The sequence below is a fragment of the Onychomys torridus genome, chromosome 17, assembly GCF_903995425.1.
Source record: "Onychomys torridus chromosome 17, mOncTor1.1, whole genome shotgun sequence".
In the NCBI taxonomy this organism is placed as follows: Eukaryota; Metazoa; Chordata; class Mammalia; order Rodentia; family Cricetidae; genus Onychomys; species Onychomys torridus.
The window spans coordinates 62,749,849-62,762,878 of NC_050459.1; the positions used below are offsets into that span (position 1 = coordinate 62,749,849).

Sequence of the window (13,030 nt, forward strand, 5' to 3'; positions counted from 1 at the left end):
CACCTTTTCACCTTTTTATCAGGGTTCTGGGACTCACACTCAGGTCTTCAGGCTTGTGAGACAGCACTTTCCCATTGAGCTACTTCTCCAGCCCACAAGTGCCGCTCTTTTTTTTTTTTTAATTTTTATTCATTTCAGACAATCTCACCAGGTAGCCCAGGCTGGCCTTAATGTCAACGTCCCCCTGCCTCAGCTTCGCGGTCACTGTGAAAGCACCTGGCCACGCCCCCAGCTAAGACTGCTCCGTCTTCTTCCCTTCCCACCCCTCCCTTCCCCTCCCCTCCCCAATATCCCCCCCAGCCCCCATTCCATGGCGCCTTGAGCTGTCGGCCTGGCCTCGCGCCCCCTGGCGTCCACTCCGGGTCCTGGGTCCCGGCTGGGGCCAAGCGCCGCGTTGTAGTGTGCAATCAGCGGAGACTGCTGCGGAGAGACGGGAGGGGGGTGGCGAAGGGGAGGGCCGCTGTGAGGGAGGAAGACCCACGGAGGGGTCTGACAAAACACCCACCGCCCGGATCCAGCCTCCTGTCGAACCCTACACAGCCGTGTCTCCTGGACTCCCAGGGTCTGGTCCCGGCTCTCTGGCCTTAATCAGGCAAAACCCCATCTCTTCAGAAGGCCTGGCCAGTTACGGAGCTGTGACCACTGCGGGGTGCTGGGCAGTGACCACAAAGCATAAGAGAAAATAGACACCAGCTACTTGGGAGCCTGAGGCAGGAGGATGATTGGTTTGAGGACAATGTAGACAACAGACCAAGTGAGTCCATGTCAGCAGAGAAGCCGGGGGAGTGGGCACCTAGCCTGCAACCCAGGGCTCAGCCCCACGACCCACAAGAGCACCCTAAAGTAACAATTTTTTTTACTTTTTAAATTTGGAGGCAGGTGCTCTGTACAGGCCTGGCTGGCCTCTGCTGAGAGTGAACTTAAACTAGGCGTGGTGACACACGTCTTTAATCCCAGCACTCGGGAGGCAGAGCCAGGCGGATCTCTGAGTTTGAGGCCAGCCTGGGCTACAGAGAGTTCCAGGACAGCCAGGACTACACAGAGAAGCCACATTCCCCATGTGCCCTGGTGGCCTTCTGTATCAGAGGTGTCCTCAAGTGCACAGCTGCTGGGTGGCCGCCTCTGGGTTATAATCAGCCGGCTCCCTGTCTCTAGTGAGGCCTCCAAGGCCACCTCCGTGGTAGCTGTTTCCATTCTTGGTTCCCAGCTGTGGCATGCTCTATGGAAACCCAGTTGGAGGCGGTGGGGTCTGGGTGTGTCTAATCTCTGCTCCTTCCTGCTCACCTTTCTGGGCAGCCACGTACTGAGTTGCTCTGCCTAGATGGACCTCAAACAGTGAAAGCCTGAACCAGTCCCCCCGCTTCGACTAGGGGTGGCACTCAGTTGGTAGTGCTCATCGCTCGGTTGGAAAACTGGCCCACACGCACAAGACACAGGACTGGAGCTCCAGTACTACTTGAGTGGAACAGGCCTGTCATCCAGCAGCTGGGAGGCGGAGGCAGACGATCAGGAGTTTGTCGGGGGCCTGACCAAGTGCTGAGGGCTCACTCCACTGATGCGGTCATGGCCCTGGACTCTAGGGGTTGAGGTCTAAGTTCAGGGTGCTAGACACTGGGGTGGCACCGATGGTTCTTAGGGTTCAGAACCCCGCTGTGGTTTCTGCTGGCAAAGGTTCGAAGAGTTGCTGGGAGGGGACTCCAGTGCTCCAGGGCTGCAGCCCCTCCAGTGCTGCTGCCTGTAGGACCAGACAGGCCCTGGGCTCTGTGGTAATGGGCCAATCTGTCTCTTTGTCATTGATCCCTAAGGATGGTCCTAGCTGCTGCTGACACACAGGCTGCTCTAGCCCAGCCCCCAAAGAGGCTGTTTCTGCTCCATCAAAGCTGGGACATCCAGCCCCACAGACTTCACGCTGACCCGTGATCACCCAGAAGGCACCTTAGGGGGAAAAGAAAACCCAGGGCTGGAGAGGCTTCAAGGCTAAGAGGACTGGACGCTCTTGGAGAGGACCGGATCCACTCACCACTACCCTTCCCGGACTCCAGTGCCAGAGGATCTGACTGACGCTCCTTTCTGGCCCGTGGGCACAGCAGGTATGTGGTGCCCAGAGAGATGCAGGCAAACACGAATACACATAAAAAACTTAAAAAAATCTAAGAGAATAAATTCTAAAGACCCGAGACTACAAACAGGGTGTGGTGGCATATGCCCATCACTCCAGCACCCAGGATGCTAAAAGCAGAACTGCTGGTAAGTTCATGGCCACAGAAAAAGGTGCTCACAACCAAGCCAGAACACCTGAGTCCAACCTCTGGACTCACTGGTGGAGGAGCAGTCATCCCTCCAAGAAGCTCTCCGGGCGCAACACACATGTCAAGTAACAGAGCGCCCCAGGCCGAGTGCCGTCCTGTGTGGCTGAGACGGTGGCTCCTGGCATCAGTGGAGGCGGCTGTGGGAGGCATGCAGGTTGTCTCCCCGGAAGAACTAGGGCTGCAGAGACATGTCAGGAGCAGCAGCTGGTCTTCATGGGGCTGTGGCTCCTGGCTCGTTCTTGTGGACCTATTCCGTGTGACCTACCCTACTGAAGGCTTGTGTGGAGACTATGTGGTGGCAGCCTTGCTCTTGGATTCCAGATGGCCTGTACCACCAGCTCTGACCCCTACCTAGCACCCATCCCCAGAGCCTCCATTGCAGACCGCCTGGCTGGTGACAGAGCCTTGCCCATGCTGCTTCAAACAGACCTGTTCTAGAGATGTGAGGCCAGAACCAACTTTGCTCTGTAAAGCTGGTGCCGGTCTCACTGCCTGTGACGTGGCAGCACTTGGTACAAAGCCATGGCGCTGGTGTCCCGCCCCAGTCTTAGTCAGGGTGCCATTGCTGTGATGAAACACCATGACCAAAGCACCTCGGGAAGAAAGGGTTTATTTGGCTCACACTTCCACATCACTGCCCATCACTGAAGGAAGTCAGGACAGGAACTCACACAGGGCTGGGACCTGGAGGCAGGAGCTGATGCAGAGGCCATGGAGGGGTGCTGCTTACACTGGCTTGCTCTTATGGCTTGCTCAGCTGCTTTCTTGAGTTTTTTGTTTTGTTTTGTTTTCCAAGACAGGGTTTCTCTGTGTAACTCTGCGCCTTTCCTGGAACTCACTCTGTAGCCCAGGCTGGCCTCAAACTCACAGAGATCCGCCTGGCTCTGCCTCCCGAGTGCTGGGATTAAAGGCGTGCGCCACCACCGCCCGGCTCAGCTGCTTTCTTATGGAACCCAAGACCACCTTCCCAGGGATGCACCACCCACAATGTGCTGGGCCCTTCCCCATTGATCACTAATTAAGAAAAGCCCCATCGGCTTGCCTACAGTCAGGTCTTAGGGAGGCGTCTTCTCATCTCAGGCCCTCTCCTCGCAGATGATTCCAACTCTTGTGTCAAGTCGACATAACTACCCAGCACACCTCAGCCTTTTTCTCATGTTAAATTCTCTCCAAGTGAGGTGGCTAGATCATTTGAGAAGGGGGGACATAAATTAAGAAGGTGCCCATACCGGATTGGCCTGCTAAGACAGCAACTGAGCAAGCCAGTAAGCGGCACCCTCCTTGGCCTCCAGACTCCTGCCTGCCTGGAGTAAACCCCTTTCTCAGGCTGTTTACGGCCGAGGTGTTGACATAGCACTGGAAACCCTAACTAAGTCATCAAGACCAAAATCTGACCCATCTGCTTTATTTTCTGCGGGTTTTGAGACAAGGATTCACTATGTAGCCCAGGCTGACCTGGACCCCAGTGATCTTCCTGCCTCTGCAACCTGAGTGCTAGGATGGAGGGGGTGGTTGCTGTGCCAGCCCTGTGACCAGCACAAACAAGTTACAACAGGAGCACTGCCCATCTGCAGTGCTGGGGACGGAGGCTGGGGTGTTGGCAGCTAACCCAGGTGCGGTGTCCGGCTTTCAGCATGGAGCACACACTGCTGTCCCCAGGGTGCGGCATGGGGCTAGAACTCCACCTTGCAGGCGGGGAAGGCCTCGTCCTGCATGGACACCATGCTACCACTACCCAGCACCCTGATGCCCAGCGCCTGGTGCTGCTCATGCGTCTCCTCATACCACCTGTGCATCACCGCAGAGTCGAAGGTGGGGATCAGTGTGACCTGGAGGTAGAGCAAGCAGACAGGTGACAACCCCCTCTGATGGCCTGACTCCCCTCCAGCACCCAAGGACCTTCTGCATACCAGGTACTGCCACACGGCCCAGGCTGGCCTGCCACTCCGCACACACCATGACAGGGCAGTGCTGTTGCCAGGCTATAGCGCCTCCTCTGCATGGCGCAACTCCGCCATGGGGCCTTTGTCCCCACTGTTCCCAAACCTGACAGTGCACACACAGGGCTGCCTGGCCATCTGCTCAGCATGTGGTGTGAGCACAGCCTCAGCCTCCATGTCCCAGCCCCACAGATCTGGGAAGCAGCCACCCTTTGGCGACACTTCCCAGCTGCAGGACACCACCTGTCCCCACAGTGGTCCTGCAGTGGACACAGCATCTCAGCCCCTTCTACTGGGGTCTTGGGGTCCACCCACCTGCAGGTCAAGGTCCCACTGCTGCTTGCCAGCCAGCAGAGCATCCAACACGGTGCGAAGGCCCTCCTCCTGGCGCTGGCCCTGCCCACTGATAACATAGCAGAGTGCGCGCACCCTCAGGAAGAAGTCCTGGTCCAGGTGGCCTGCGCCACCCCCGGGCAGGTAAGCCAGGTCCAGGTAGACAGGGGAGCCGGCAGCAGGTGGCACGAGGCGGCTATTAGGCCCTGTGGGGAATGTAGGTTGGGGGTGGTAATGCGGCAGCTGCAGGGCATCTCTGGGGTAGAGGGCCATCACCTCCCACCAGGGCAGACACCGCAGGTCCCTGCACCCTGTGTTTACAGGGGCTAGTGTCAGCCACACCTCCTGGGCCAGAGAGGAGTGCTCAGGGAGCACTCTCAGCCTACAGCCCGTGAGAACCTGGGTGTGCGGAACTAAGGGTACTCACAAAGCTGCTCACATGTGCGGCAGGTGCTGCGGACTTAAGTGCTGCCCACTCCTAGGCGAGAGGGCCAGGACAAGACCCACAGCAGCCTCAGTGCCATGGAGAACAAGGTAAGCAGTGTAAGACAAATCCAGCCCTGCCGGGCACTGCCACAGCCAATGAAAGCTGGGGTGTAGGGCCAGCGGGCCTGGGAGGGGTCTGGGGACATGGCATGGAGCTGAGGTCTACAAATGCCATCCCTGCCCGGCTCTGGCATGCAGAGCTGGCGCCGTGATTAGCTGTGCACTGTCCCTCGGGGGAGTGGGCCTGTCTCTGGTGGGGGTCACACGGGAGGGTGTCACCTGGGTAGACAGAGCTATCACCTGATCTTTCCTGCAGGTACCTGTCAGTGTGGTGACTTCCGCAACAAGGTTTCAGGACCGATCTGTAACCTGCGCCAAACCCAGAGACTGGGTCAAAGCAGCCATCGGTCAGCTGCGGCACCGCCTAAGGCCAGGAACCTGCTGGGCCAGGCCCAGCGTGGTCTCAGGGCCACCTGGCCGGGAGGTGGGCAGGGAGCCACTTCCTGCTTTCAGGGCTGGTCTCGTGGCCCAGGTGTTACCCTTGGAATCCACATGCAAAGCAGAGCCCAGGAGTTTACCTGTCAGATCAGCATTCAGGAGACCCAGGCAGGGGGTTCGCTTCCAGTTCTAGGTCAGCCTAGGCTACAGTCCAAAACCCTCTCAGTTTGTCTCTGAGATAGGGTCTTTCTCGACACACAGCCCAGGCCGGTCTCAAACTCCTAAGGATCCTCCTGTCTCTGCCTCCTGAGGGCTGGGATTAAAGGCAGCAGCACCACCACCTCCTGATAAAATCCTCTCAAAACACCATGAAGGCTAAGAGACCCGACCCCCGGCCTCAGCCTCTGCAGGGAGAGGCACCAGCATGCTCAGACCAGGCCTCCCGGAAGGCTCTAAGGGGCAGGGGCAAGACTCTGTCACTGCTCACCCCACACTGAGACCACGGCCCAGTCCCCGGACAGGAGTGAGGCCCAGAAAGAGTTGGGTGGCTGCAGCCACAGTGGAGAGGTGGGATGAGGGACTCACCCGAGGAGAGCCTCGTCGCGGAGGCCACTTTGGAGACAGTCTTGGGCACCGAGGGCTTCCTGGTGAGGGGCCCACGGCCTGGCTTGTCCGCAGGCTCACTGCGGGCGCTTAGTGGCCGGGGCCGGTCCCCTGCAGGGCCCTTGGTTTTCACAGCTAAGGATGCGGCTCTGGGGGTGGCAGAGGCGGAGCTCGGCCTCACAGGGGCCTTGCGGCTGCGACTCGGATTGGCAGGGTTGGGGGACCGCCTGGCACGGGGTGGCAGCGCTTCAGGGTCCACCATGCAGATGCCGGGCGCGTCGGGCAGCGGTGGTGGCACACGGGGTGTGGGCAGCGGATCCCTGGCTGCATTCTCACTACCCGCCTCGTCGTCGGAGTCCGCGACCGGCACCGGGTCGGAGTCAGACAGCGTGGGCAGTGACTCGCTCACCGACGTGGGCGGCGTCTCAGGCGGCCGCTCCTGAGAACGGGCGCTGCTGTCTGAGCTGCCCGGGGATGCGGGAGGGGGCGGCTTGCGGTGCGCAAACTCGCAGGGCGACACGAGGCACAGGTCCACATCGTGCGGGGACGCGGAGCGGCGCGCAAGGCGCAGGGGAAGGCTAAGCCCCGAGTCGCCTGCCGGCAGCGCCTGCTCAAAGGACACGGACAGCGACTCATCCACCTCGGTGGAGTGCGGTGAGCCCAACTCCGCGGGCAACGAGGGCGTGGTCAGCGTGGGCGTCGTAGCTGTGGGTGTGGTGGCCGAGGGAGATGCGTCCGGGGCAGGCTCTGGGCGCAGTGGGCTGAGCGACAGGCGCTCAGGGCTACTGCCGGGTGCAGCAGGTGGTGGGGACCGGGTCGGGGAGGGGGCAGGTGGCCGCTCGGGCTCCGCGCTGCTCCCTGTTTCTCCTGGGCACTTGGGCACATGGGCTGTGGGCGGCCCTGCGGGAGCCGGGGCACGAGGCCCGTTCTGTGACGTGCGGGGCTTCGTGTTGGCAACACCAGGCCCGGAGCGGCGCGTGTCGCGGACGACTGCAGGCCGTGTGGGCCCGGGTCTTGGGTCCTTCTTCAGGTCACGCCCGGGCGGAGCAGGCTCCCTCCGCACTGCGCTCCTGCTGGTGGAGCTGCTGCCGGTGCTGCGGACCTGCTCTTTGCGAGAGCTGTCCCGTGAGGCCAAGCTGTCCTGGCTGTCAGCCCTGGCGGGCGCATCCAAGTCACGCGCGGTGACCACGGGCCGCCGCAGGCACGGCAGATGCTGCAGGCGCTGCAGCCCGTCCAGCAGGCGTGCAGGCGGTGTGCGGCCTGGGAACAGCACGCGCACCACCTTGTCGCTGGGCGCCGCAGGCTGCCACACCAGCAGCGCGCAGGCGGGTGCGGCAGGATCCCCGGGCGGCGGATGCAGCACGAAGAGCTCCAGGCGGCCGACGCCCAGCTTCTCAAACAGGACGGTGGGCTGTGCGGGCTGCGAGCCCCGCTGCAGGGGCAGGGGCGCGATGCCCAGGCTCCGCAGCAGGCGCCGGGCGCACACCGCCTCATCCTCGCCACCGCGCAGCCGAGACGCCGCTTCGCGCGCGTTCAGGAACACGACCCCCAGGGCGGGCGACAGCAGCCGCCGCAGCCGGTCCTCGCGCTGTCCCTGGGGCCCCGCGGCTGCTGCCTCCCGCTCGGCCAGTTTGCGGCGCAGCAGGCTATTGAGGCCGGGCAGGCTGTCGGCACCCGCGTGGGTCACTAGCACGGCGTCCACGCGGTCCAGGTGGCGCACCAGCTTCCAGAAGCTCGACTTGGGGTTGGAGCCGCCGTTTACCAGCACGGTGAAGCCGTTGACTGCGAAGAAGGCGGCGTCGCCCAAGCCGCCCGGGAACACGTAGCAGCAGGGCCGCGCCAGGCGCAGGAAGCCACCCGCGGCTGGCGGCTCCAGCAGCTCGAAGGGCGACGGCGGCTCCAGCGACTCGGCCACATACTCCAGAAAGGCCCGCAGACCCTCGGAGGGCGGCAGCCGCGCGGGCGGGTTCAGCCGCAGCCCGGGCAAGGGGCCCAGCTGCGCCCAGTCCCCGAAAGTCGGACAGGACACGGTGAGCGCCGGCGGGGCCGTGGGTGCCGAGGCCAGCGCGTCCTGGACCTGTAGGATCAGCACAAGCCCACCCGGACCTAAGGATTGCGCAGCACCCCGCCCGGCCGCCAGGCAGCCCAGACCCACCCGGCTCGCCCTGGCCCCGCCCCGTCCCCTGGCCCCGCCCCGCCCCTGGCCCCGCCCCCCCAAGGCACTGTACTGCGCAGTTGAGCAGCAGCCCTGGGGCCCTCTTCCCAGCCCAGAGGGGACCAGCGCTGGGCTCACCTCTTTGTCCTCCAGCACCTGCAGGAAGTGCTGCGCCGAGAACCCCCCGGTCTGCAGCAGCAGCTCCCCGGTCTCCTCCAGGCAGGGCCCAGCCAGCACCAGCAGTTTGTGAGGGGCGGGGTCCATCAGGAGGTTCCGGAGCTGTGAGTGAGGGTGAAGGGTCTCGTGAGCAGCGCCCAGGCCAGGCCTCAGCTCTGAACTCACACCTGAGTCTGACTGCAGCTGTGGAGGCAACTGAGGAAGCAGGGTAAGCAGAGCCTGGCCGGGTGTGGGCACAGCTGCCCTTCCCGCAGCCCCCTCCCCTGCTCCAACTGCCTAGCAGTGCTCTGGCTCCTCCAGCAGGGGACTGCTTTAGGCAGACCCACCCAGCTATTATTTTAAAGGCAAGGTTCCTCTATGAAGGTACGAGTTAGCCCTCCCCAATGGGAAAAGAGGCCTGACAACATTCCCAGATGAAAAATGCTGAAGAGATCAACTTGTGGCCAGCAGCGGGGGATCCCAGAGCTGTCTGGCCTCTACTGACTTGTAACGGAGGAAGGTGCAGGCTGGCCAAAGTCAAGGCTCCTAGGCACCTTCGGTCAGGCTGCAGGACCCCCAACACACACACTGCCCAGCTAGACACAACACATCCCATCCCCAAGCCTCCAGCCTCCCTGTCCACCCCTACTAGAGAGAGGAAGCTAGGGCCGCTGTGAGGGTAGACAGGCAGATCCACAGGTCACCTGCTCCTCTTTCCTACCTCATCCCACAGGGACTTGTCTGAAGGGTTCAGCAGCACCAGCGTCTCCAGGGTCTCTCCACGGTGGTGCAGGCTCCGCTGGCCTGTGGGATGACAGGCCCAGGCCCTGACTCAGTATCAGGCTGGCCTGATTAAATCCTCCACCGAGGGACCCTACGGCACTCAAGCCCCAGGACCCACACAACCCCCACAGAGCTGTGAGCCCTGGGGCCTGGAGATGAGGACACATGGAGACCCAAGGACACCTGGGGCCTCAAGCAGGTACAAGAGTCAAGGCACCGCCACCCTGGCAGCTCAGCCCAGCGCCAGCCAGGGGGCTCTGAAAGGCTCCGAAGAACAGGCAGAGTGGCTCAGGCAGACCCTGCCGGGCTGCTTGGGGAGCCCCAGCAGACTCAGCTGGCTTTCCCAGGGGCTGTGGTACCCAGTAGGCCACACAGCATATGGCATTTCCAGCTCTTTCTCCGCCCCACCAGGGGTCAGGAAGCCACTGTGACTCGAAGGGACAATTAGACACTTCCTTCCCTCCAGCAGCTGTAGGTGGTGACTCACCCTACTGGCCAGGAGCTGAGCTACAAGTAATACCCACAAAGTGGCCAGTGGCTGCTCTGCCACCCTGGGATCCCCTGGGGAGCTTGCCCTGCACCCCATCTCTGCTTCCCTATCGACTGAGAGCACCCTGCAGGTTCCCAGCCCCAAGGGCCCCTCCCTAGAGTTACTGTGTACTTTCGTGCACAGGCCCTGCTCTTACTGTCCAGGTTAGGAGTGGCACAGGCCTGGGTGATGCCCCAACCCATGCCCACATACAGCTGTCACCCAGCACCCTGGCATCCAGTGAGTGGGCAGAAAGAATACTGGGAGGCAGAACGGACAGGTCACCTTTCACAATGCTGGAGAAGGTGGCCGAGTGCCGGGACACAAAGGCCTTGAGCTGCTCATCCAGGCTGCAGATGGTGGGGTCCACATCCTCCCATGAGCGAACACCTGCAGGCAGGAGACAGAGCTCAGCTCCAGTGCCCTCCTGCCCGCCTGCCCTGGCTCCCACAGCTTGGATCCTGGGCAGGCAGAGCCAAGGGACTCCGGCAGGCCTCGGCCTTTCATGACTGGAGGCCCAGCTGGCCATCTGCTCTAGATTCCCTGCTTTCCTGCTAGGATCCTGAACTTTGGGGGTTTTGTGTGTGCACATGTGGGGGCCAGAGGTCAACACTGGGTGCCATCCTCACCTTCTGCATCTTATGTTGGGGACAGAGTCCCTCACTGAATCTTCAGGTCATCGCCTGGTGAGGCTGACTGGCAGTGAGCACCCAGGACTGCCCTGTGCCTCTCCAGAGCTGGGATTACAGGCCAAGCCCAGCTCTGATGGGAGTCTCAGGTTCTCAGCACCTTACCCACTCAGCACTGGATTTGGGGCAGCAGTCTCTCCCACAAGGAAAAGCTGGCTGTCACTCCAGACAGTTCTTCCTAATCCTGAGACCCTTTAATACATGCTGTGGTGGCGCCAACCATAAAGTTACTTTGTTGCTACTTTACAACAGTAATTTTGTTACTGTTATGAATGGTAAAAATATGATATGGGACCCCCATGAAAGGGTCCATCGACCCCCAAAGGAGTCGAGACCCACAAGTTGAGGACCAACACCTCGGGAGTGTGGCTTGCTTGTCATCCAGGCCCCGCCTGTGATAAGAGATCACACTTAGGGATACTTTCCAGACCAGGCATTCCGATGGGCATTCTACGTTCTTCTGGGGATTTTGTTTTTGAGACAGGATCTCATGTAGCCCAGAATGGGCACAAACTGCCTATGATGCTCCTAGCTGAGGAAAACCCTTTATCCTGCCTCCATCTCAGACAGGGTGCTGGGGGGGACGAAGCTGGGTCTCAAGCAAGCCGGGCGACACTCTACCCACTGAACCCCAGCACTTGTTTTTGAGAAAGCGGTCCTTGCAGCCCAGGCTGGCTTGCACTCGATGCCCCGTTACACGAGATGCAGCCCCGCCCGGTGCCCGTGAGACAGGTGCGCCTGAGTCAGCCCCCCTCGTGCCAAGCCACCCCGGGGCGGCCGCGCCACCCACGCGTCCATTAGCAGCGGGGAAAGCAGGCCCGGGGGCGCCGCGGGAACGCGCGAGCCCGGCGAGGGGCGGAGCCAGAAGAGGAAGGCCGCACCCCGCCGGAACCCCGGGGCCGGCGCCGCGGCGCCCACCCGGCCCCGGGCCGCCCCGGAGCCCTGCACCCCCAGAACCCGACGCCCCATCCTCCACGCCCCACGCGGAGCCCAGGGCGCCGCGCCCCACCCGGACCCAGAGACCCGCGCCGTCATGCTGAGCCCAAGCGACCACCGGGCACGCGCGGACCCCGCTGGACCCGGGCCGCGCCGGAACGTTGCGTCCGGGGACCCCGCACCCACCCGGACCCCGGCCCAGCGCGCCGGAACGCCGCGCCCCACCCGGACGCCCTGTCCCGCCCCCTCGCCCCCCGGGCCCCGACCTCGTTCCAGCTCCTCCAGGACGTAGGCCAGCAGCCCCGGGCAGCCGCACTCGCCGCCCACCACCAGCAGCAGCAGCGAGCTCGGCGCCGCCACAGCCTCGGGCGCCGCCATCACCGCCGCCATCTTCGCGACGCCCCGACGCCCTGAGCGCCCCGCCCCGCTGGCCACGCCCCTTCAAGGAGCGTACCGGAAGCACCGGAGACCCTGGCCGGAAGCGCCCCCTCCTCTCCACCCTATCAACGCCGTCTAGGCTTTGGGAGACCGTAGAGCTGGGACAGCCCTGTAACTACGTGGCCGACGTCCCTGCCAAAATTTCATTCATTCACCCATTCACCCATTCATTCATCCACTCATTCACCCATTCATCGACTTATAATTTCTGCCCTCCGGAAACCCTTCCCATCACAGTTGTTCCACCCAGAACCGGGTCTGATAGGTAGTGCAGGCTTCCTAAGTTGGGATTCCGACAGATGGGGCTTTGAGGAATATGTAGGAGTCCGCTCCGTGTGTGGCGGGCCAGGACCAGGATTTAGGCGGGTGGGCACTGCCCTGTCATTCTGGAGGAAGGGACAGTGTGGAGCGGCGAAACCAGCAGGCCTGCGAAGCGTTGGCGCCATCCACGTGAGTCGGCCTCTCGGCAGCCTCAAATTCGTGGTCCCCCTGCCTCCGCTGCTCCCGTGCGGGGAGGTCACTGGGGCAGCAGCCGGGTGGAGACGGCCCGCAGCAGCCTCGCCCAGCCACGTCACCCCAAGGTCGGCCGCCCCGAGTTCGCGGAGGAGGCCGGACCGCATCAGGCCGGACCGCAGCATCAGCCCGGACCGCATCATCAGCCCGGACCGCATCATCAGCCCGGACCGCATCAGGCCGGACCGCATCATCAGGCCGGACTGCATCATCAGCCCGGACCGCAGCATCAGCCCGGACCGCATCATCAGCCCGGACCGCAGCATCAGGCCGGACCGCATCATCAGGCCGGACCGCAGCATCAGCCCGGACCGCAGCATCAGCCCGGACCGCAGCATCAGCCCGGACCGCATCAGGCCGGACCGCATCATCAGGCCGGACCGCATCATCAGGCCGGACCGCATCAGCCCGCCGGACCGCATCAGCCCGCCGGACCGCATCAGGCCGGCCTGCGCCGGGAACAGCCGGGCTGCACAGAGCAAACAAAGCCGAGCCAAAGGCGGGTCGGACCGGGGTGAGGAGCGGGAAGCAGAAGCAGGCGCCGGCTGACCGTGCGGCTCCCGGACACCGGCCCCTCCCCGGCGGGGCGGCCCACGGAGGCCTGTGGTTCCCCTGCTGGAGCGCTAGGCTGCCCCTGCAGGCCCGTGCAGCCCGCAGCTCCAGTCCACGGCTCCCACGCGCCGCCCCCGCCCCCGCGCCCCTCGGGCTCCACGGGCGCCCGC

General features: G+C 62.9%; 1 protein-coding gene across 1 annotated transcript; it reads right to left on the minus strand.

Moving 5' to 3' along the window:
* Window positions 1-3,698: 3,698 nt before the first annotated feature.
* On the minus strand, window positions 3,699-11,970 carry Map1s (microtubule associated protein 1S). The gene is made up of 7 exons (XM_036166312.1): window positions 11,624-11,970; window positions 10,018-10,122; window positions 9,142-9,224; window positions 8,403-8,543; window positions 6,092-8,186; window positions 4,565-4,788; window positions 3,699-4,138 (listed from the first exon to the last, which is right to left on the minus strand). The coding sequence occupies exons 1-7, from the start codon at window positions 11,745-11,747 to the stop codon at window positions 3,983-3,985; spliced, it is 2,928 nt and encodes a 975-aa protein (XP_036022205.1). The 5' UTR covers window positions 11,748-11,970; the 3' UTR covers window positions 3,699-3,982.
* Between the last annotated feature and the right edge of the window lie 1,060 nt (window positions 11,971-13,030).

Coding starts and splice junctions, on each gene's coding strand:
- Map1s (XM_036166312.1), bottom strand. CDS start 11,747: ATGGCGGCGGTGATGGCGGCGCCCGAGGCTGTGGCGGCGCCGAGCTCG. Junction 4,789..6,091: donor CGCGACGAGGCTCTCCTCGG/GTGAGTCCCTCA, acceptor CATTCCCCACAG/GGCCTAATAGCCGCCTCGTG. Junction 4,139..4,564: donor AGTGGGACCTTGACCTGCAG/GTGGGTGGACCC, acceptor CTCTACCTCCAG/GTCACACTGATCCCCACCTT.